At 36.3% G+C, this 23,056-nt stretch overlaps 1 protein-coding gene across 1 annotated transcript; it reads right to left on the bottom strand.

Annotated features, from left to right (window-relative positions):
* Positions 1-1,164: 1,164 nt before the first annotated feature.
* On the bottom strand, positions 1,165-19,535 carry LOC114467274 (protein-tyrosine kinase 6-like). Its single transcript, XM_028453449.1, has 8 exons — positions 19,118-19,535; positions 13,861-13,982; positions 12,781-12,941; positions 12,200-12,368; positions 11,692-11,853; positions 10,553-10,728; positions 10,321-10,474; positions 1,165-3,219 (listed from the first exon to the last, which is right to left on the bottom strand). Exons 1-8 carry the CDS (start codon positions 19,486-19,488, stop codon positions 3,032-3,034), a joined length of 1,503 nt encoding a protein of 500 aa, XP_028309250.1. The 5' UTR covers positions 19,489-19,535; the 3' UTR covers positions 1,165-3,031.
* Between the last annotated feature and the right edge of the window lie 3,521 nt (positions 19,536-23,056).

A 23,056-nucleotide genomic window follows, 5' to 3' on the forward strand; every position in this document is an offset into this window, starting at 1 on the left:
TGAAATGATTGTACTGATATCTGACCCCTCCCACATATCAGATTGAATGTCACAATGGCAAGCGGTTTTAACATTTATTTAGATATGTCCCACATATCCAAAATGCAATTGTTGATATCTGAAATGGAGCAAGTCAAAATGTTATTACATGTGGAACTTTGTTTGTAACATGTCAAAATTGTTTTCCAGATATCTACAACTAACATTTCGACATGTCAAAAATATATTTTCTAAAGGAGATCCTAAAACAAACCTCCCAGAACTGTAATTCAAAATAATCCACAATGAGTGTGGAAATGTTTATGCCTGTATGAGTGTTCTGCCTGCAGAATGAAGGAGCGCTGGGTGTGCGTCGTTGCCATGATGACAGTTTGTGTGATTGCTGTGTGCCGCTGCCCAGTCACTGATGAAACTATTTTCAAAAGGAAATCCTAAAACAAAACCCCAGAAATGTAATTAAGAATAATTTAAAATAACCCAAAATCATATGATCTCACAACCCACACTTATGCTCTACATTAGCACAGAGATGATGCCGCTCCGTCTTGCCTGTCAGCGCCCCGAGGTGTCATGCCACCGGTAAAGTTGTATAATGTGTGAAGATGTGAGAATGTATGCACAGATAAAACATAGCAATAAGGTGTGTGCACCCATGTCTGACAATGTGAAGTTTGGGGAAGAGAGCAAAGTGAAATAAATGAATGATGTGGGAGGAACAGAGGGTGAGGAAATGTTTGTGATATGTATGTTTTTGTGCTGACAAAGAGGGTCTGAAAATGGATGAATGTTTGTTTGTTGCCTGCAGGAGCGCTCGGTAGTGAGTGTTTGCCTGTTGCCGCAACGATAGTTTGTGTGATTGCTGTGTGCCGCAGCCCAGTCACTGATGGAGTTGCTCTGTCACAATTGCGTTTCAATGTAATTTTTCATATTTGGTCCTGGTTTGCTTTCTCACACCATGAAAACCGCACCATGCTTTGCTTGAGGCGAACAGAGACCCAAATTTTATAGAGGACCAGAGTTTGCTTGTTTGCTCCGCACCAGACCTTGAGTGAAGACCAGACCAGCCGAGCAAACGAAGCATGTCCCAGGAGTACAAGGACAAGGAGAAGCACTAAGGATTGTGTGAAATGTCATTTGTCATTCAGACAGTAATCTATTCATACGTTTCCAATAATTGTTTATTCAAAAGGTAAGTTACAAAAGATATTTTAATGGATTAAGTGATATAAAAGCACTACAGTACTTGAGCTGCTGATTTAGTTTATTATTAGTGCTCTAAAATCGCGATTAATCACATGATTATGAGTTAATCACAATTTTATTTTATTTTTTGCTAAAACTCTGTATTGTGTCGTGTCAATATGAATAAACTATAAGTAACTTTTTGTGCTTGACAACAAAGGTTAAGTATTTGTTCAAAGTGCTTTTTTGTTGATCATAGTGTCCATATTAATATCACATTAAGTTTACATTTATTCACACATTAATTCAGCAAGAGAATGTCTTTTAACTATATATTCATATTCATATTCAAGTTTTTATTCGTCATACCAGTACCTTTCTGTAGGTTTGATTGTTTCTCGCTACATTTCAATAGTTTTACAAACGTCTCGAGACGAGAGTTTGTAAACTGACGTGTGCTATACATTAGTTAATCAATGTAAACATGTTTCATTTACTTCTGCACACACTTAAAACACTTCTATGTTGACAGGCTACATTGTCAGTTGATTTGTGCTCAGGCATTCTGTGAATCTCACCAAAAACCACAATAAGAAACCAGAACCTGGGAAATCATGAAGGTACAGACCATTGATGGGCTGATTTCTATAAAAACAGATTGATTAGAGTTGTTACGATGATGTAAAAACTGTTCTGATTTTTAAGATTTCGTGTCATGTTTAAGACTCCAGCTCTCCGTAACCAAGGAAGTTTGCAATAATAGTTATTATTATTGTAATTATTGTTACTATTAATAATGCATCACTGACATTACAACGGCAAGGATTCCTGTCTCTAAGGTTGGAAACAACCTTAGAGACAGGAATCCTTGCCCTGTCCAAAGTCACGTAACGTTACAAAAATACCACTGTGCCACGTTACACTCTTTATATTTAAATACTGAGAAAAGTAAGAGCCGACTGACTTGCTTTAGTCCTTTTGCTGCACTTGAAATTCAACTTTGTTTTTGCTTTGTGATTGTAGTTCTATTTAATCTGACTTGTTTCTTTGACATATATATATATATAAATAGTGTTAACTTGGTGGATTAGGATAATTAAAATGTATATTTTTTAATATTTACCCCCACCAAGCATGAAGAGCAAAGCGAAAGGTATGTTTTACACTTGAAAAGGTATGACCGGATTTGGTTGAAATTTTCAGGAAAATTGATAAATTAAACAAGGAACAGGTGATTCCATTTTGGTGATGTTCTGGCTACCAAAAATATATATATATAGATATATATATCCCATTCATTTCCCATCCACACTGTGGAACTTCTTGTTGATGATGTCATAGGTTCTCTCAGAGTCAACAGCTCAATGATGACAGGTAGTCATGGTAACACTGCTCAATGTTGACAGGAAGGGATAGTAATTCTGAGTTTACCATGCTACCGTGACCTGAGCGTGTTAGCTGGGCTTGAGGAGCTTAACGGAGGTATGCGCTCTCCGAGTGCTTTTTGAGTTTATAAATGTATTTATGACATTTTCTGCCAACTAGGTAAAGTTGGTAATACATAAAAACTTTCTCACCTTTTTATTTAAACATTTGTAATTCAATAAGAAATAGTGCTCTATGATAAATATATCGCTTGTTTTTAAATCCAAAACCGGGTTGATTCACATATTTCTAGATAAATATTAATAAATAATAATTTCTACATAATGTATTTCTACATTATTTTTTACCAAATTAAGAAAATAAGGTTAAAAACATTTCAGCTCCATTCTTTTGTTCCGTCACCATTTGCTGTCATTCCTTGCTGACTCAGGTGTTCTGAGTTAGTACTGCATCACTTCAGTGGCTAACTGGCTTCTAGATCGTAAATGCCGCTCTCCAGCTTGAATTTGATGGATTTAAAGTCCGGCCTCTTGTCAGGTTCAATCTGCCAACAGTCCAGCATCATCTCGTAGAGAGGGTTTGGACACTTGGGGGGCTTTGGCATCCGGTATCCATCCATCACCTTATCGTAGGATTCCTCGTTACTGAGCGCTGAGCGGGTGAAAAAAAAAAGTGGTTACTATGATTGAAATAACTGCAGACTCATCATTAATCATCGGAGGTGACTTCAATCTGGCACTCAACACATCATTAGACAGATCCAGTAAGTGCCCAAATACAAAATCATCTCGATTTGCTAAAGTATTAATGAATTACATGGATGATCTTGGAATAGGAGATGTATGGAGACGAAACAACCCAACTAAAAAAGAATACACCTTCTTCTCCCCTGTGCATAAATCCTTCTCCCGAATTGACTTCTTTCTCTCAAATAATTCCATCGCACATAAGATTTCCTCTAAAATACATCCTACAATTATTAGCAATCATGCCCCGATATCCCTCACCCTGAAGTGTGACTCTAATCAGAAATGATCCTCTCTGTGGCGCTTTAATACTTCATTACTTAATGACAGTGAATTTGGTAAAATGATAAGAAAAGAATGGGAGGACTTTCTATTAACAAACGATTCTCTGGAAGTGTCTCCGTCCTTACTATGGGCAACCGGCAAGGCTGTCATCAGAGGGAAGATTATATCATACTCTTCTTACAAGAAAAAACAGGAACAGATAGCAGAAAAAACGATTGAAGAAAAAATTAAGAAACTTACGGAAGAATACGCAACTAACCCCAAACTTTTATGGAAAAAAACTCCAAAATACAAAACTTAATCTGGACATCATTTTATCTAAAACAAACTGATTTTATTTTGCAGCAATTACGGTACAAAAACTTCAACTACAATAATAAATCAGGCAAATATTTAGCAAATCAGCTTAAACACAACAAAGAAAATTCCTTCATAGCAGCAATTTCTGATAATTCAGGTCAAACTTTAAACTTACCTCAGGACATTAATAAGATTTTTCATGATTATTATCTAAACCTATACTCATCTAACTTAAACCCTGACCCTGAAGATATTAAAACCTTCCTTAATAACTTAAACCTACCACAGCTCACCATAGATCAGAAAACCACCTTAGACTCACCATTAACCTTACAAGAACTACAAAATGCTGTGGATAGAATGTCAACAGGTAAAGCACCAGGTCCAGATGGGTTCCCTGCTGAATTCCTAAAACATTTCTGGTCAATGCTGGCCCCACTCTTTTTCAGAGTAGTAACAGAGATTAAAAATAAAGGTTACGTAGGAGGTCACATGAATACAGCAAACATTAAATTACTACTTAAACCAGACAAAAAACCCATGTTACCCTCAAGTTACCGTCCCATCTCACTTATTAACACAGACATAAAAATTATTTCCAAAGCACTCACTTCCAGGTTAGAGAAAGTAGTACAGTCAATTATATACCAAGACCAGACAGGATTTATTAAAAATAGACACTGCACAGACAATGTTAAAAGACTGTTTAATTTGAGCAACATGGCACAGAACTCTAAAAAGAAAACAATCTTGTCACTTGACGCAGAAAAAGCATTCGATAGAGTGAACTGGTCATTCCTCCTTGCTGTCCTTGGCAAATTTGGCTTTGGAGAATCATTCATACAATGGATCTCCACCCTGTACTCTAAACCTAAGGCCTCAGTAACCACAAACAAAATAACATCCCAAAGCTTCACACAGCAGAGGGGAACCAGACAAGGTTGCCCACTCTCACCCTTGCTTTTTGCAATATTTGTTGAACCTCTCGCAGCAGCTGTTCGTCAGAATACTGTTATCAAAGGAATCCACTCATCCATTTCAGAACACAAAATTAATCTTATATTTTACTCTATTTTGAATAACCCCAATCTTCATTAGAAGGTTCTCTAAATTATCAGACTATTCCATTAACTGGTCAAAATCATCAATCCTTCATTATCAAAAAATTCATGGAACCCGGCAAGCCAAAACCCACAATACCCTTCCCCCACAAATACAATTAAATATCTAGGCTTAAATATATCACCAAACCTAAATGAATTAATTAAACTGAACCTGGATCCGCTGTTGGATAAAGTCACAGAAGATCTGCGGAGACGGAACAATCTCCCCATCTCACTCCTTGGCAGAATAGCTTCAGTTAAAATGAAAATCTTACCTAAAATACACTATCTGTTCTCTATGATCCCAATGAAACCACCAACGCAATGGTTCAAAAGATTAGATTCTGCAATTACAAAATTCTATGCTAGGAATAAAAAACCAAAAATAAGCCTTTCAAACCCTTCAAAAAAACAAAAGCGAGGGTGGGTTGGAAGCCCCTAATTTCACGAATTATTACTTAGCAAACCAAGTTTTATATTTAACAGAATGGCTAAAACCAAAAGAATACTTCAACACCTGGCTAGAAATAGAACAGCTAGACTGCAAACATATTAAACTCTCTGATCTCCCTTTTATCACTGCGACCCTCAAACGTCATAACTGCTTTAAAAACCCACTGGTTGCCTCCACCCTAACTGTGTGGTGGAAAGCCCTGGACATTACAAATGTTCAATTAAAAACAAGCATGCTGTCTCTAGTTTGGCCCAATCCCGACTTCAGAAACAGAAAAACACTGCTCTATCTAAAAACATGAGAAGGGAGCGGAATTATTAATCTCCAAGACCTCTTCGAAAATGATAAACTCAGGACATATAACAATCTAACCCAAACATTCAATATGAATGTTTGGGTTAGAATGCCTCTCGGCCTGGGATCTCGGGGGCGTCTGGGGGGCTGCTCAACCGTGGGGGGTGGACTGGGGCTCCTTTGGCCCCCGCTTTTTTTGCTGGCCTGGCTGCAGCTGCGGGCCCGGGGCAGTTCCTGGGTTTGCAGTAGCGGTTCTTGCACATACACTGGTCTACAATGCACTGGCCTTGGGATGTGGGATAAAACTCATACTGGGCTAACACTGCTCTCCCTTTTTATATCCTCCCTATAATAATAATAATGCATCAATTTTATATAGCGCTTTATCATAGACACTCAAAGACGCTTTACAGAATTAAGGCATTATTCTTTCACTCCACACTTAGAGGTGGCAAACTACTGTTGTAGCCACAGCTGCCCTGGGGCAGACTGACGGAAGCGAGGCTGCCATAGTGCGCCATCGGACCCTCCGACCACCACCAACACTCACTCACACACTACGTTCATACTACGCAATGTAGGTGAAGTGCCTTGCCCAAGGACACAATGACAGATACCACTGCAGCGACTGCCACCCGACTGTGGCACCTGGAATTCTATAAAACAACTCTTTCTTTTATTAGCGTATATTTCTGAATTTCTCTGTTACAGCTTTACGCCATTTTGGCCGGTATTTTTTTTACACTGCATCGGAATGATTCGGAGTCTACGGTAGATATTGGCATCACATCCTTGACAATAGAGCTAGAGACGAGCTTCAACAGTTCAGCAGCACTAACTTCTGACACTCTTAAATTTATTTTTACCTGTTGAGCAGGAGATGGGCCCATGGCCTTTCACTCGGTGGAAGTTCATACAGCCTGTCATTGGCCGATCTTGTTAGATCTCGGAAGCTTAGCAGATCTGGGCCTGGTTAGTAGTTGGATGGGAGACCACTGAAAATTCCAGGTACCACAGTGGGGTGGCAATTGCCCCAGTAAGTGTGGAGTGAAAGTATTGATGTATTATTGTTATTAATAATATATTGTAACAGCAGCGGGATCTGGGGCTTTCTCAATGAGTTTTACATTCCTGTGCCAGCTTACAGTAGGCACTTGCTCAGATTTGAGGTGGAATCCTTCAATGAAGATGAAAGTTTTCTTCCCACGCAGAGTGCATCACAGACGCTAATGTTTTGGTCATCTTTTACGGAGTCAGACTCAAAGTAATGTCGGCACTTCCAAGCATTTAAAGCTGTTTTGACATGCGCTCTCTCACGCGCCATTTTTGTGTTTTTTATTGTTTACTAATGATGTTGCGCCGCTTACGTCATCGGCTTGAGACTATGGTGGCCGAGTGGGTTATAATGCGCTATGAAACGTACAAACAGTAGCGAGACGGTTTCATTCAGTAACGCAGTAACGAAGCCTGATTACGGGAAAATAACAGTAATCTTGTTATTGTTTCTTTAATTATTAATCCCTTACTTTACTTGTTAGTTGGGAAAAGTAACATTTTACTTCTAACGCATCACTGCCCATCACTGGTGGTAACATGTGGCTTTAGTCCAAGTTTCATCCAACATGACAAGAGACCAGACCGTAGCTTTAGCGTAAACCAGTCCTGTTCTTTTGTGTTATGTCATTTTTTTCTCAGTCCTTGCTGCAACAGATACGGAGCAAAAGCGGAAGTGGTTTGGACTGAAGTACAGCACCTGTTGTACCGTAGAATGCAACCCTCCCGTGAAATGCACTCCCTTCACACGAGGGCGCACAGACTCTAACCCTGGATTTCCACTGAATGTGTATCTGCTCAGAAACTGATCCCCTGCGTAACTGCAGTGCAATCTGGTATTTTGATTCTGGTGGAATTTCATGCCACACACACAGAGACAGACACACAGACAGACAGAGATTCTTTGCTTTTATAAACTTGTTTTCTCACCTGATTGCATAGATGTCAGTATGTAGACATGTCATTGTTGTTGCCAGCTTGTTTTGTTGTTTTTTTGTTCTGCGCACCAACTCTCAAGTCAAATTCCTCGTGCTGACTTAAAACTGTACTTTGCAAATAAAACATTTCTGATCTTCTTTGTCCAAGGTTTCAGGTGGGATTTTGTGACCACCATACATTATCATTATTATTTTTTTTGATGATGAAATGGTTCCGGGGACCGTTTATAATGTGCACCACCCCTCCCCTTCCCATCCTGGCTTAAACTTAATCAATGACCCTGATCAGATTCAGTAAACCATTGATCCTTGAGGGGAATTTGCAGTTGGGTGACATTAATTCTGTTCTCGTACATCTTTATATGACATATAAATAATTAAAAAGGAGCAGTCAGAATAATCCATGACACTACAACTCATATATTATGAAAGCCCAAAAGAGTCATAATTGAATAAATAAAAACAACATTTTTAAACAAATACCATTTTGATAAATAATTAAATTGTTAAATAAGGTAATATTATTGTGAAATACGTTTTATTATTCTTAAATGTCTCCACGAATCGATACAGCAAGTGCTGCTGCTCATGTCTGTGTAAAGGATCAGCCAATCACTTCACTGGCTCCACCTTATGTTCTTTGATTGAGAGACTGAAGTCATTCTGCTGAAAAACAACATTATGAAATAAAAGGCCATTGTGGAATGGTAAATGGTAAATGGACTTGATTTTATATAGCGCTTTATCACCACACTGAAGCAGTCTCAAAGCGCTTTACATATCAGCTCATTCACCCAATCACTCTCACATTCACACACCAGTGGGACAGGAATGCCATGCAAGGCGCTGGTCAACCACTGGGAGCAACTTTGGGTTCAGTGTCTTGCCCAAGGACACTTCGACACATAGTCAGGTACGGGATCGAACCCCCAACCTCTCGATCAGAAGACGACCCACTACCACCTGTGCCACGGTCGCCCGCAATAGATAGAAATAGATATTTAAGAATAATAAAACATATTTCATAATAATATGACCATATTTAACAATGCAATGACCATATTATATATTTGTCTGTTATTTATAAAAATGGTATTTATTTCAAAATGTTGTTTTTATTTATTTAATTATGACTCTTTTGGCAATTTTTGACAATTATGGGTTTTTTATTTATTAGTATCTATTTTTGTTTTCTCACAGGAAGAATATTTTATGTAATAATTGATTAATATTTCTAAAAACAGAATAAAAAAAAATATATACAACTACACAAAAATAATTATTTTTTTTAGTTTACTACTTTGTGTGCACTCATTTCATAATACAGAGGCAAACTCTATACCTAAAATTTTGTTTGAAATATTTTGCTAATACATATTCCATGAGTAATATAGTTGTCTTTGTCACATTTTATTTGGTATTAGTAAATAATTATGCACATTTACAGATTGAAGTCATTCTGCTGAAAAATGACATTATGAAATAAAAAGGCCATTGGACTTTGTAAAAAACTTTTTTTATTTTCTAAAAACTTGGAAAAATAAAAAAGTCATTATTTTAAAAAAAAAGACATTGTTAGAATAATTATTATGAAATACATAATCATAATACAATAATAGTAATTAGATATTTAAGAATAATAAAACATATTTCATAATGATATTATCTTATTTAACAATTTAATGGCCATATTATATATTTGTCTGTTATTTATCAAAATGGTATTTATTTCAAAATGTTGCTTTTATTTACTTAATTATGACTCTTTTGGGCTTCCATAGAACAGATGTTGGTTGAACTTTATTTTTTATATTTATGTTGTGTAATTTTGGTGTATTAAAAACAAGCAGAAGATTCAGGTAAACCTATGTATTTTTATTGAAAATTAGAGCATAAAAGGTTAACATCCTGTTAATTTAAACTGGTGTTGGTTGGACTTAATTCAAATAAAATGTGTTAATGTTTGCCATTAAATGTTATTTCCTTGTTTATTTATGTCCATAGTTAATTTATTGACGATTCCCTTACAGGAAACATCAGGAATCTAGGAAAGCTCACCTGCACTGTCCAGTATCCAGGTATTTATTTCACTCACACTGGTTACATTATTATTTTGGATAAAAAGTTACTGAATTATTTTGGATCGAATATTTTTAATTAACCAATATCATCCGTGAAGGACGACATGTTCAGAATTTTTGTGTAAATTTGTTTTTATTTCTGTATTTGTCTTTTGTGTGGGTCTTGAGTTTTTTTTTTTTCATGTGCGCATAGCAAATAACGATTAGTCCCACATGTTTGGCTTGGCTTAGCACGTAGCATTGCTGGCTGAGCAGGGTCAAAATGTAAAGGGGCGGGGCTACGTTATCAGGTGCACATATTGCTTGAAATGTTTGTGTTGATGAAGAGATTAAGAAATCTGTCAATATTGGACTGATATTTATTGTGTCCCACATATTGACAATTCAGCCATTCTTTTACAGTAGTAAAATGCTTGCAGGAGAATTAACAAATATAATATAATATAATATAATATAATATAATAATTTTAAATCGATAAAGATAAACTAAAAACAAACCTGGGTATGGAATGGATCCGTTGGTCATGATTTCATAGAACAACACCCCAAAAGACCAGACATCGGACTTGATGGAGAAAGTTCCGTGGCTGATGGCTTCAGGAGCGCTCCATTTGTAGGGGATCTTCTTATCCTGTGCCATGTAGATCGGCTCCTAAAGAAAGACAAAAAACCTTGAAATGTAAACTTGGGTTCAGATCCCACAGAAAACCACTACGACTCTCTTGCACACCTTAATGATCCTGGCCAGACCGAAGTCGGCCACTTTACAGACGTAATCTTCTCCCACCAGAACGTTCCGTGCCGCCAAGTCTCTGTGGATGCTGTTCATCTGCTCCAAGTACAACATCCCATCAGCCACCTGGGCAGCCATGTCAATCAGCGAACCAATGTCCAGAGACCTCTCCTCTAAAGTAACAGAACCAGCTCCTTCAGTCCTTGAACCGTTATATTTTACCGACATAGATGGTAGAATTTCAATGGTCATCTTGCCGAATGTTGGCCAACAAATTTCAAAAATCTACTCTGAGTAAAGATTTGTATTTAAAGGATAAGTGAGTCGATGTGCAGAGACTTCTCTTGTGAACCAAAGACAGAAGAAAACACAATCATCATCTTAGCCGTTCTTAAGTCCTGGAGTTTTTATAATGGTTACCTGTTAAAGGGTGACCCAATAATCACATATGAAATAACACGTTGGACTTTAAAAATAAGTGAGCTTACGTCTAAGGACAAAAAGCTTATTTAGTCCCTAAATCCTGGATTTATGCTAATGTAGGTGTTAGAGATCCAATAGTTTCCCTGTTAAATCCTGAACTATGAATTTATATAATTTCAATAAAATGCTTGATTTTAATAAGTGAGCTGATATCCAGAGACTTTACTTCTGAACTCAAAAACTGAAGAAAACACAACTTCCAAGTTTATAACTCCACTCAGGAATTCTCCTTGATGTCGAATAATTAAATTAAGAGGTTGTGTTTTCATAGGTTAAAAGTGGAAATCTCTCAATGGCTCACTTATGATTTCAATCAAACAATTAATTAAAAATCTGTCGCTCACCATTTGTCAGGGCAACCAGTGCATCCTTAACACCACCAAAAGTCCAGGATTTAAAGAATCAATACGTTTTTGTTTTGTTTTTTCCTCTTTCTTTGCTTCATTTTTCATCTCAGAGTAAAGTTGTCTGATATCGACTCACTTATTTTTATTTCATTTTCTGGTCACCATTTGACAGGGATAGCAGTGGATGTCCAACATCAATCCCAGAATTTTTCTTGATGGTGGAGTTAGAGATCCAATGGTTTTCCTGTCCAATGGTAATCAGATCTACCAGTTTAAAACATCACCTCTCATCTTATCCAGTCTTACTTCTGAGGACATTGAGCAGGCTGCCTTTCTCCATCAGCTCGGTGATGATGTAATATGGCGGCGAGGAAGTGCAGATGGCGAACAGAGAGATGAGGTGACGATGACGAAGGCTCTTCAGCATATGGACCTCCTTCTGAAACTCCTTGTAGTTCATTGACGCATCTGAGCAGAAACACAGAAAACCTTCAAGCACTGTTGATCCAGATCATCTCCAAAATGTAATCACTTGTTCCTTATCACACTTTGGATATTTCTGGATGATTTCATCAAAATCCATCTATAGTTTTTTTTAACTTGGACTGTACACAGACAAATAAACAAAATAACGCCGGTAAAAAATATTATGTCCTTAGTGGAGTTAATGAAAGACTGAAATGACTGCAGGAAATTCTGCATCATCAGTTCCTGGTAGTAACATTCCTCATGAGGCTTTTAGAATGCCTGGTTTCCTGCAGGTCTGGACTGACTGGTTATTGTGTGCTGGCAATGACACAAACGGGTTCTATACCACTTTTGAGGATCTTGATGGCGACATTAATGTGGTTTTTCCAGCTCCCACGGTAAACTGTTGCAAAGTAGCCACTGCCCAGCTGCTCCCCCAGCATGAAATCCTCTTTGGGAAGCTCCCACTCATCCTGGGGGAAATCCAAGGCTACGAGCTTCTGCGCGGAGACTGGCTGGAAACCAAAAGGCCAGAAAGAGGTTAAAAATGCAGAGTGAAACTTCACACTCTGATCCTAGTCTACATCAAGAAGACAAACCCTGGACTAGCAGAACTTTTTCCACTGCTGTAAAAACAAAGATTTCCTAAAAGTAAATCATGGTAATGACCTTAAGACAATGCAGTTACGGTTCCAAAGGATTTCTGAAAAGCTGTTGATGCAGCCACTGTTTGCAATTCCAAATGGATTGAGTTGTCCATTGCTGCCAATTATAGATGATATTATTACAATATTTTCCAGTGGTAGAAATATTTTTTAAGCGCTTTATAATCAAGATTTATATTGAAATAAAATAATGAATAGTGATGTGAATGATATAAATAATGGTTTTAAAAGTAGTATTTTCCCTCTAGTGTATGAGGCTCACCTTCTTACAAGAACTCCCGAGCCTGATGATGAGGTGTTGGACGGAGCAGTAGTTCTCCACCAGGTCGATCAGAGAGCTGAAGGAGCATTCGGGCTCCACATAGTAGGTGCTGCTGTCTGGGTTGTAGATCTTATAATGCTTGACACGCTCCCCGGAACGCACTGTGGACGGAAAGGGATGGAGTGGCGCATCGAACAATTTATTAAATTTATTTTTTAAATTAATTTATGTTGTATTTATTAATACTAATATGTATTTATTTTATATTTATCTATTTAAAATGATTCACCAATTGATTTATATATCCATCCATTCATTGTCACGTCCAGAAGGTTATGTTAAGTTATGTTTAGTTTTTTGTCTTCGTTTTGTCATCCACTTCCTGTTTTATTTTGATACTCATCTCTTCCCTCTCATTTCAGATCCTGACTTCCTCCCCTTGTGTGATTTCCCTCCAGTGTGATTGTTAACTCCGCCCCTGATTGGTTCTACCTGTGTTCTCCTACCTCATGTCTAAATAGTCTGTGTCTCCCTTTGTCTGGTGCCAGTTCGTCTTGTTGTGTGCAGCCAGAGAACCAGCGTTTATTCCATGTTTCAGGTTTCATGTTCTTCATCAGGTCAGGTTATGTTTTCTTTTGATACTTTGCTTCATTTTGCCATAGTTGTGCCTAATATTATTTGATACTTTGTCCTTGCCTTTGTTACGGCTGTTTTTCCTCTGTGAGAGTGATTTTACATTGTTACCTTGTTTATTAAAAGATTCTTTATTTGAACTTTGACTCCTGAGTTGTGCATTTGGGTTCTAGTCCATGCTCGAGCATGACATTCATTTACACATTTGTTTTCATTTATTTATTTTTATTTATCTATTTTTCAAGATCTATCTAATAATAAATCATCAATGTCAATCAGTTATTCCATTTATTAATATATGTAATAATCTGCTAATATTTTTTTCATCAATCCATTTATTTATCCAACCATTAATTAATCTATGTTTTCTTTCTTTATTTATCAATCATTTTATTTATTCATTTAGCCTTTTACTCATTTAAGCTCCTGCACCAACAAGAAACTGACCTGAGAGAACGCATCCAATGTTTTCCTTCTCGCTCTCTCTGATAAGAAACGCGCCGTCCAGGTTCTCAGGAAGCATCAGTAGGTCCTGAGCCTCAAAACGACTCATTATCCCAAAAAACCACCTTTTAGAGACCAAAAAATAAATTTTTACAAATACACTTTTTAGACAAAACAAAGAAAGAGAAACACAAGCCTGTAGCCACACTCCTACCGTTGAGTAGTGACTAGTTAGCAGTCACTCACTCTGAGATTCACGCTGTGTGATGCTGCAGCTAGTGACTCTAGCAATGTTGTAAAGCAGCTGGTGATTGTGGTGACTGGAGTCTAAATGTTAGCTGGTCATCAGTTAACATGGACACCAGTTTGAACAGAACAGCAGTGAAACTGGGACCTGCTGATTGTGTTTGACACAGAGAGGGATATTCCAGCTCCCCCAGTCTGTATGGTTTATACTGTTGGTACTGGTATTCACCTCAGTAAACTCAACATTAATTATAATGCAGACTTGTACTGGTTTACATTGGTAATACATGTTTTTACTGCTTTATACTGGTATTTGTCAGTAAATGTGACGTTGATGCAGCAAAATTGATGTCTGTGATGAATGTCAGACAGTTGTAGCTGTATTTATTTGTTTAGTCTTTATTTTAAGGGATAATGCATAGAGACATTAAGGTCATAAAAGACAGATGTTCTACACCACATTATAGCCAAACAGCTAGTCTGTTGATTTTAAAAGCCAAGCATTTGTGCGTGTGTGCGCGCGTCACTGATGAATACCTTCACATCTGCAGCTGTGAAGGTGTCCACACGTTACACTCTTCCCTTCAGTTGATGCTAAAAGCAGCAGTGAATCATGAAGCCCTCAGAGTTTACAGAAGAGTTCCAGTCTCAGTTTAGGGACAGAGATTGTGGAATTAAGACGTTTAGTACCTGTCAACTGATAATTTTTGCCTAATTTTCTACTGCTCACATTGTGCGTCAGTCTGTAGAGACAAACCAATGATAAATGATGGAAGAGGAAGGCATTTTAGTCGACTAAAGCTTTATATTGTTTGAGAGATAAAATGACTGTTAAAGCTTTTGTTTTTCATCTTTTCTTTATCAAATCAAACTTTTTTATAGAGTACTTGTTATATATAATATATGGGTTTACATCATTAAAACTTCACATAGATTAAAAAATAGAAACCCCAACAACATCACACAAACCCACATTCACAGACGCATCAAATTAAGGACAATGACACATGATACCCGGCTGGTACAGAGGATCTTGAAGTGTCATAAGGGGCCATCTGCACCAGAAGCTGATCATAGACCGGAGCCACAGGACGCCGACACAGGGCCCCCAGGACAGCAATTTTCGGTAATATTGTAGGCTTTCAACTTTCTGTGTGCTTTCAATCTCACTTAGGGCTTCTAACTTCCCTTTCCCTCTGCCATGATCATAATTAGCTGAGTTTATACATGATATTTACAGCTAGGATAAATTCAAAACTTAAAAAATTTAAATCCATAAGTTACTTTTTTTGCTTAAGCTTGCTGTTCAGAAATCTCAAATATGCAGTATAATTTCATAGCAATATCACAAAATAGCTTTCTTCATTGTTGTTGTTTAACGTTAAATTATCATCCGAGCTCGTACTCCAAAAATCCATTCCTCATTTTTCACTCATCACTGTACAATCATTAGTCCTAAAGTTATATTTATTTCATTAATTTAATTTACTACAGCAAAAATAAATTAAGTTTAAAAGTATTTATTTATTTTGTTCTATTTTTTTTTATTTCAAACTTATTTTCTCTAATTCCACATCGTTGGATGAAATGACATTAATACAATTGAACCTTGAGGTGTTACTTTATCCAGTAATGTGAGCATATCCTTACCCGTTATCTGCTATTTATCCCATAATCTACTAGTTTAGTGGGGGATAATCCACTAACATGGTTTAATGCACACATTAATGAGTTTATATACGTTGATAATAATATCCAATATCATTATTCAAATGTCTAACCATTAAAAAATGTATCACAAACTCTCTGCTGCGGCTTCAATAGGCTTCATCAGTGAACTGCTACTTCCGGGGTACGAATGTATGAACCACCATTGCCCTGAAACAACTGAACCATTGGAGTGAATGGAGTTGACACAACGCTCTTTCTCTATGGCTCTGGGTATTACTAAAAGGCCTGCACTGGAGGACTTTAGTGAAATTAGGTACATTAAACTACATGTTCTTTTATTTACTCAATGATTCAATAACATTCTTTCTCATATTGCACAAAATAAATCTGTCATAAATTAATATAACATTTTTACAATTATTAATGTAATAAGAATAAATTAATAATTAAACTTACTTATTCATACTGCAGCTCAAGTGTAAATGTTTCCTTCATTATTATTATTATTTGTATTATTTATCACATTTATGTTATTAATAATATTTCGGAACTCTTGTCACTGCTCTGTCATATACATTTAATAAAAGTATGAAACATTCAAGTGTTAAAATTTTGTCTTAATTTTTTTCTTATTAATAAAAATAGAAATAAATTAAAACGGTTGCACCGAAAAAAAGACTGAGGATATTTCCTTCTGTGCTGTATATGTGCAGCAGAAAAAAATCTACTGCCACCTACTGATCTGGAGTAGTATTTATTATCAATGCTATGATCAGTTGTGTTTAAAGGTAACCACAGCAGTAACCAAGCTGATCATCAAAAGCAGAGAGGAACACAACTGAGGCGAGTCCCTGGTGACATTACTCAGACTTTACTAGCATGTGACTGTTCTCCTTTATTTTCATTTCCTCCTTTCATTAACTCTCTTTTTATTTTTACGACAGAGAACGTTTGTGTCAAAGCAGAGAGCCACTGACCTTTGAAACGTGTGCAGCAATAAAAGGCACAAAAGCAGGTCAGAGTACAGGAACTTATGATACGTGCCTGTTAAATGATTTAATAATAAAGTTAACATTGTAGCGGTAAATACTAACACTACATAAACAGACAAAGCGTTATCTACAGACTAAGGGTGTGCGATCTGACGATATTAGATTGTTAAGGATTACAACATGACGACAATCTCCCAAATCACGGAGATTGTAGTTCACATTTTAACCCTTGCGGTGCCGTATCTGTGTCATATGTCTGTGGTCTATACGCAGAACATCCATTGTTTTTGTTCTCTGCCAAATCACACCATTTGCTAGTCAGCATGTCAGCATTACAGGTTATTAATCACCCCCCCCTGTCACTAGACAGATATGCTGCCTTGTTATGTAGCAAGTGTTGCTAATGCTACAGTACTCTTAAACAAAGTAAAAAGAATGTGTGTGACTAAAATAACTTGTCAGCCGTTTTATTTGAGGTTAATTGTACTAGGAACCAGTTTGATGAAGTGTTTACATACAATTAAAAAAAAAATGATAATTACATTGTCCTAAATGATCTTCTATTTTTCAACTTTAAAATAGTCTAAATGATTTGAAAGAAAAAAATCATGATAAACTCGTGATCGTGATTTCACCAAGAAAAAATTGTGATATGACATTTTTCCCTTATCGCCCACCCCTACTACAGACCAATCCTACAGCAGATACACAAACGTCAGTTTCACTGCAGCTGAAATGACATTTTTATGTTTAAAGGTTATGTCGGGAATTTTACCAGCAGCTCTATCAAAGATCAAAAGAACTTCAGCTGTGCTCTGTCTAAGGCGGACTAAAGGTCCCTTAGGAGCAAATGCAGACCTCAGCCCCCATTTTAAAGTTTTGGTTTTCATGAGTAGTTTCTGTTTTTATGAGTAAAATAAATCCTGTTTTTATGAGCAAAGTTTCTGTTTTTATCAATAAAATAAATCCTGTTTTTTGGAGTAAAGTTTCGGTTTTCATGACAGCCCCTACTACAGTATGATCACAGCTTGATGTTGAGCGCTGCGCCATCCTTCGATTATTCAATTCAATCCGCTTTTATTTTAAATCTTACTGTTGTTGAGTACTTTAGATGGTATAATCATCAGTTTGTCAACTTAGTTGTGAAAGGACACATGTTTTGTTTATTGGATTGGGTTAGGGTTATAATCTCAGTACAGAGGCAAACTCAGTACGTGACACTGGTATGCTCCATGGATACAAAATGATGCATCTGAAATGCATTCAAGCTGTATATGTAAAACAAGATTTATTTTTTACTCATAAAAACAGGGTTTATTTTACTCATAAAAACAGAAACTTTACTCAAAAACAGGATTTATTTTACTCATAAAAACAGAAACTTTACTCAAAAACAGGATTTATTTTACTCATAAAAACAGAAACTTTACTCACAAAAACAGGATTTATTTTACTCGTAATAACAGAAACTTTACTCATAAAAACAGAAACTATTTTTTTATTCAAGTGAATGCAATAAGCTTCCGTAGTTTTCAACAGCTATATTTGAAAAACTAAATGTGGTTGGTTGAATTCAAAAAAAAAAAAAAAAGGGAAAAAAAGTGGATTGTGATTTAATGACTGCGGCAAAATATGGGCCCCAGGGTAAAATCAGTTGAGAACCTCTGCCGTAGATTATATTCTCTTCTTTTTTTTTTTTTTTTTTTTTTGCCAAGAAGGTAAATGCCTGCAATCCAATAAACAGAGGTCCATGACCGACAAGTTGAGAACCTCAGTGTACCTGCCTAGGTGAGGTTTGGTGACAGATAGCTAGAGATCCCTTTTCTGTTTTTGGAGCTCACTCACTTTACATCATACAATTTTAAGAACTTTTTCCTAACAACTCACGTGGCCCCGAAACAGCACATAATGTATGTTATCATTTACATAAGGTTTGTATTTGGTTTGCCAGGAGTGGCCCATTTCAGTCTGATTTTGTGCACAGAATTACAGAAAAATACAGAGTAAACCAACCTACAAATTCACAAAAAGACAACAAAATAAACCAAAATGATAGAAAAATAAACAGAAGACAGAGAAATACATCAACTGACAAACAAAAACACAACATTAGAGAAGAATAACACAAAAAAATCTCCAAAACACACAAAACGTCAACAATAGCGCACAAACTCTTGTTGTTTACTGTTTTAATGCTCAGACTGGTCATTATTCTAATGCCGATTTTTTACATTCTATGATGCTGACCTGATGGTCGATGATGTGATCATGCTTTGTCCTTAGCAGAGCTGCTTAGTGAATGTTAAAAATTCAATAAAGAAGAATGAGAAGAATGTTAGGTGGGAACTCACGGCTGCATGTCCAAAGCCTCGGCCCGTTGCAAGTAGTTGTAGGGAACGATCCCGGTGCCCATTACACGCCCATTCCGGTCGATCCTCTGCGCCGTCCACCAGTCCCCGGTCCGGGACATGACTTTGAACAGGTCCCCCTCCCGGAACGACAGCTCCTCTGGCTGTGCGGACTGGTAGGCGTACAGGGCGGTGTAGATGCAGACGCTGGCAGGCTGCAGTGAGGAAGAACCCGGGTCCGACACCGGCTTGGAGCCCGACTCTGGATCCGCACGGAGCCCATCGCTGCGGTCCCCTGCAGCAACATCTGGGGACTCATCTTTGGAGAACCACCGCCGCACACACGGACAGAACTTGCGCACACACTCCTCCATCGACCTGTCGCTCAGATGAGCGCACGAGCGCAGACTAGTATCAACTTCCTCACGTAGTCCACATGCAGCGCGAGCACCGCCTTAACCCGCGTGCACCTTTCTTTGTTTTTTTTTTTTATTGAGTTTGTCAAAAGATTATCTTGCTTATATCACCACATTGCAGATAATCCTGTTATTGACTGTATTTTGTATTCATACAAATTGTGTCAATTAATGAATGAGATTGTATTGCAGGGGCGTCACTAGGTTTTAAGGACAGGGGGCTGAGCCAGTGTCGGTGTCATGGGGGTGGTCATCACCATATCCACAAAGACGCTTTACATAAAGAGAAAACATGAGCAAAATTACTTTCTTGACATTTTATTTAATTTTGATAAAAGGGTTTCACATACACATATACAGTAAAAGAACACAAACAAGTAAATACAAGCCAATAATATCTTAGTAACAGGTTCAAAATACAAATTATTAACATTATTAGGGTAAAGCATTGCACAAAAACAAGATACAGATAAATGATAAATAGTGGTGGGTTGGCTCGTCAAGGATTCTTTTTCATTTAAATACTTGACTAAAATGTTTTACTAATGAAAATCACATTTTGTGAAAACTTCCAGATTTAAAATAAAAATACTGAAATTGCAGTAATGAACACATCATTTTAAACAATTGCAGTTTACAGAGGTACTGCACAAAGAACCATTTAGTAAAAATAGTGTCATTTTCTGGTGGTGCTTTATAAAGCAGCTTTAACTAACACAATTTAAAAAAAAAAAAAAAAAAAAAAAAAAAGCCCCATCCATTCTATTCATCTTTCAGTCCAGCCTTTTGTTCTCCTGGTTTTCCTGCCAAGTCATCAGTGACATCGTCAAATTTCATCAGTGAATCTGAAGGGGAAAAACAGAATGTGAACACACTAGTTAGTCTATCAAGCAAACCAAGTCATAGGATATGCATGATGTGATTAGAAATTAATATTTATAAATAGTAAAAAAAAAATAGCTGTACACATTTAAGATTTATGTTAGCACAGAGCAGATAAAAGTAGATGAAAGTTATTTATTATTTATGAAGTAGATTGACATAAAATACTAAAAAAAACAAGTTTCCATATAGAATACAGTTTTGTTAAAAGTAAGGTCATGGCTAAATTAGAAATAATAATGTTCTTAATAACTTATGCATCTATAATATGTTTACCTATCAAGTCATTTATACATATACAGTATATAGTCATCTTGAAGATGTAAATCCTTGTTTTAATCAGAAATAAAATGGGTTAGAAGTGACCAAAAATGGCGGAAAAGGTGATGAAATGGGATTTTGAAAAACCACAGAAATTGGTTAAAAGTTGCAAATTAGAGCTGAATGTAAAATGGTCGTGGGACCGATGTCACGTACTGAGTTTACCTTTACCGAGATTATAACCCTAACCCTAACCCAATCCAAACAAAAATAAATTATTTTATTAGCAAAAATTAATTTTCCGGTAGTGTGCATGTGCGCACATGCACATTTATGTGCATATACAATCTCAGTACGATGCAAACTCAGTACATGACACCGACTTCAAGTTAAAAATCAAACATCCCCTTTTCAAAATAAAATCATCTCTTCTTGTCATTCATTAGTTTTAAAAAAATGTTTTTTCTTAAGCTGAATATGTGATGGAAGCAACACAGTCTTTTGACTGTGCTTCAGACATTGTAACCTTTTTTTTTTTTTTTTTGCAACTAAAAAGTAAAAGGAGGTTGTCTTGTTGCACATGTCCCAAAAGTGGTGTTGAAGTTCGGTTTACACAGTGGTAGATGAGAGGAATGAGCCAAGTGTCACTACAGTATCAGTTTTTTTTTTTTTTTTTTTAACACTTTTGTTAGGGTTCTTGTTTTGAAGTTAACTGGAAGTTTTGTCAGTAGCACAATGGGTTTCCAAAAATGGGTTAAAAAATGGGTTAAAAGTGACAAAAATGGTGGAAAAGGTGGTGAAATGGGAGTTTAAAAACCACAGAAATTGGTTAAAACTTCAAAGTGTCAATATTGGCTTAAAAGTTGCTGAAAAAAAGGGAACAATTTGTTTAAAATGGCAAATAATGGGCATAACAAATATGGTTAAATTGGCATAAATATGGTGAAGAGGTTAAAAGTGACAATAATGGGTCACCATAATGGACATTAGGTGTAAAAGTGGTGGAAAGGGTTTATAAGTGCTGAAAATGTCTTGAAATTGGGAAAAAAATGTGCAGAAAAGGCATTGAAATTTGATGGAAAAGTGTCAGAAATGGGAGTAATGTAGCAAGAATGCATTAAAAGGAGCCAAAATATGGCAAGAAAAAGTGATGAAAGGTTGAGAAACCCTGGTGTATAGTACGTTAGTGTAACATTTCCATCTCATACAAGTGCCACACAAATGTATGTGTGCATCAAGTATCTGCCAGGGTTGGTTCATCTGGGGCTGCACAATTAATCAAATTTTAATCGTGATCACAAATTTGTTACCACAATTAGATTAACCTGATTGTCCACAATATTCACATTTAAAATACGGGCTCTGCACTCTGTAATAGTGTATTTATTTGGTTAGCCTTTGGTAAATTTAAAAATCTGGGGTAAATTTTTTTAAGCTTAATTTTGCACTGTAAACTGTGCACATATTTTTTGTTTAAAAATAGTGCAAAAAAAAACAACAAAAAAAACAAAGTTTTCACTAATATGATAAATAATTGTGATTTTAATCGTGATTATGATATTGATCAAAATAATCGTGATTAGCATTTTGTCCATAATCGTGCAGCTCTAGGCTCAATTTAATTTTTCAATTATAATTACGTCTTCAATTATCCATGTTCGATTACAACTCACTTAAAATGATCATTTCCCCCTAAAAGTCAATTACAATTATGTTCTCAATTGCTAAAGTTCAATTTCAATTAATCACGAATACAAATCCTGAAATGAATAAGCCCATAAAACATAACCTTACTCTTGTGTTAGCTTTCTGTTAGCATCTCTAATGCTAACAGGTCAGTTTGACCCATGTCCTAAATCACCTGTAAAATACACACAAAAAAAAAAAAACATATCAGTTTCGCTTCCTAATCATTGAAAATGGTTGTATTAATATATTTGGTGTGGGTGTCTGAGCCTTTTTTCTATCAAAAATGATAAAATAATCCTCAAGAGAAACATATCTTATTAAGTACATATGTTAAAGTCTGAGAATTGTAACATTATTCCCCAGGTTTACGCTTAATTAAATTGTAATTGACAGTTTTTATAGAATTTCCATGCCAATTACATTGTCAATTATCAGAACCCAATTTCAATTAAATTACAACCACAATGTATTTCCTTAATTACAATTACGTCATAATTGTAATTATTTACCAATTACGCAATTACAACTATAATTGACCCCAACCTATCTGCTTTGTGTATTAAAGTGTGTGTAAATATCATACTAATCAGTACTACTCGTACTGAGTGTAACACCTAAATGAGTATGTAGAGCGTTCATATTAGATAGTATGAAAAGATTGAGTAGGTTAGAAATACCCAGATGTATACCATAT

This window comes from Gouania willdenowi, chromosome 7, assembly GCF_900634775.1.
Source record: "Gouania willdenowi chromosome 7, fGouWil2.1, whole genome shotgun sequence".
Taxonomy (NCBI): domain Eukaryota; kingdom Metazoa; phylum Chordata; class Actinopteri; order Blenniiformes; family Gobiesocidae; genus Gouania; species Gouania willdenowi.

Coding starts and splice junctions, on each gene's coding strand:
- LOC114467274 (XM_028453449.1), bottom strand. CDS start 19,488: ATGGAGGAGTGTGTGCGCAAGTTCTGTCCGTGTGTGCGGCGGTGGTTC. Junction 12,942..13,860: donor CATTGGATGCGTTCTCTCAG/GTCAGTTTCTTG, acceptor TTCCGTCCACAG/TGCGTTCCGGGGAGCGTGTC. Junction 12,369..12,780: donor TCGGGAGTTCTTGTAAGAAG/GTGAGCCTCATA, acceptor TTTGGTTTCCAG/CCAGTCTCCGCGCAGAAGCT.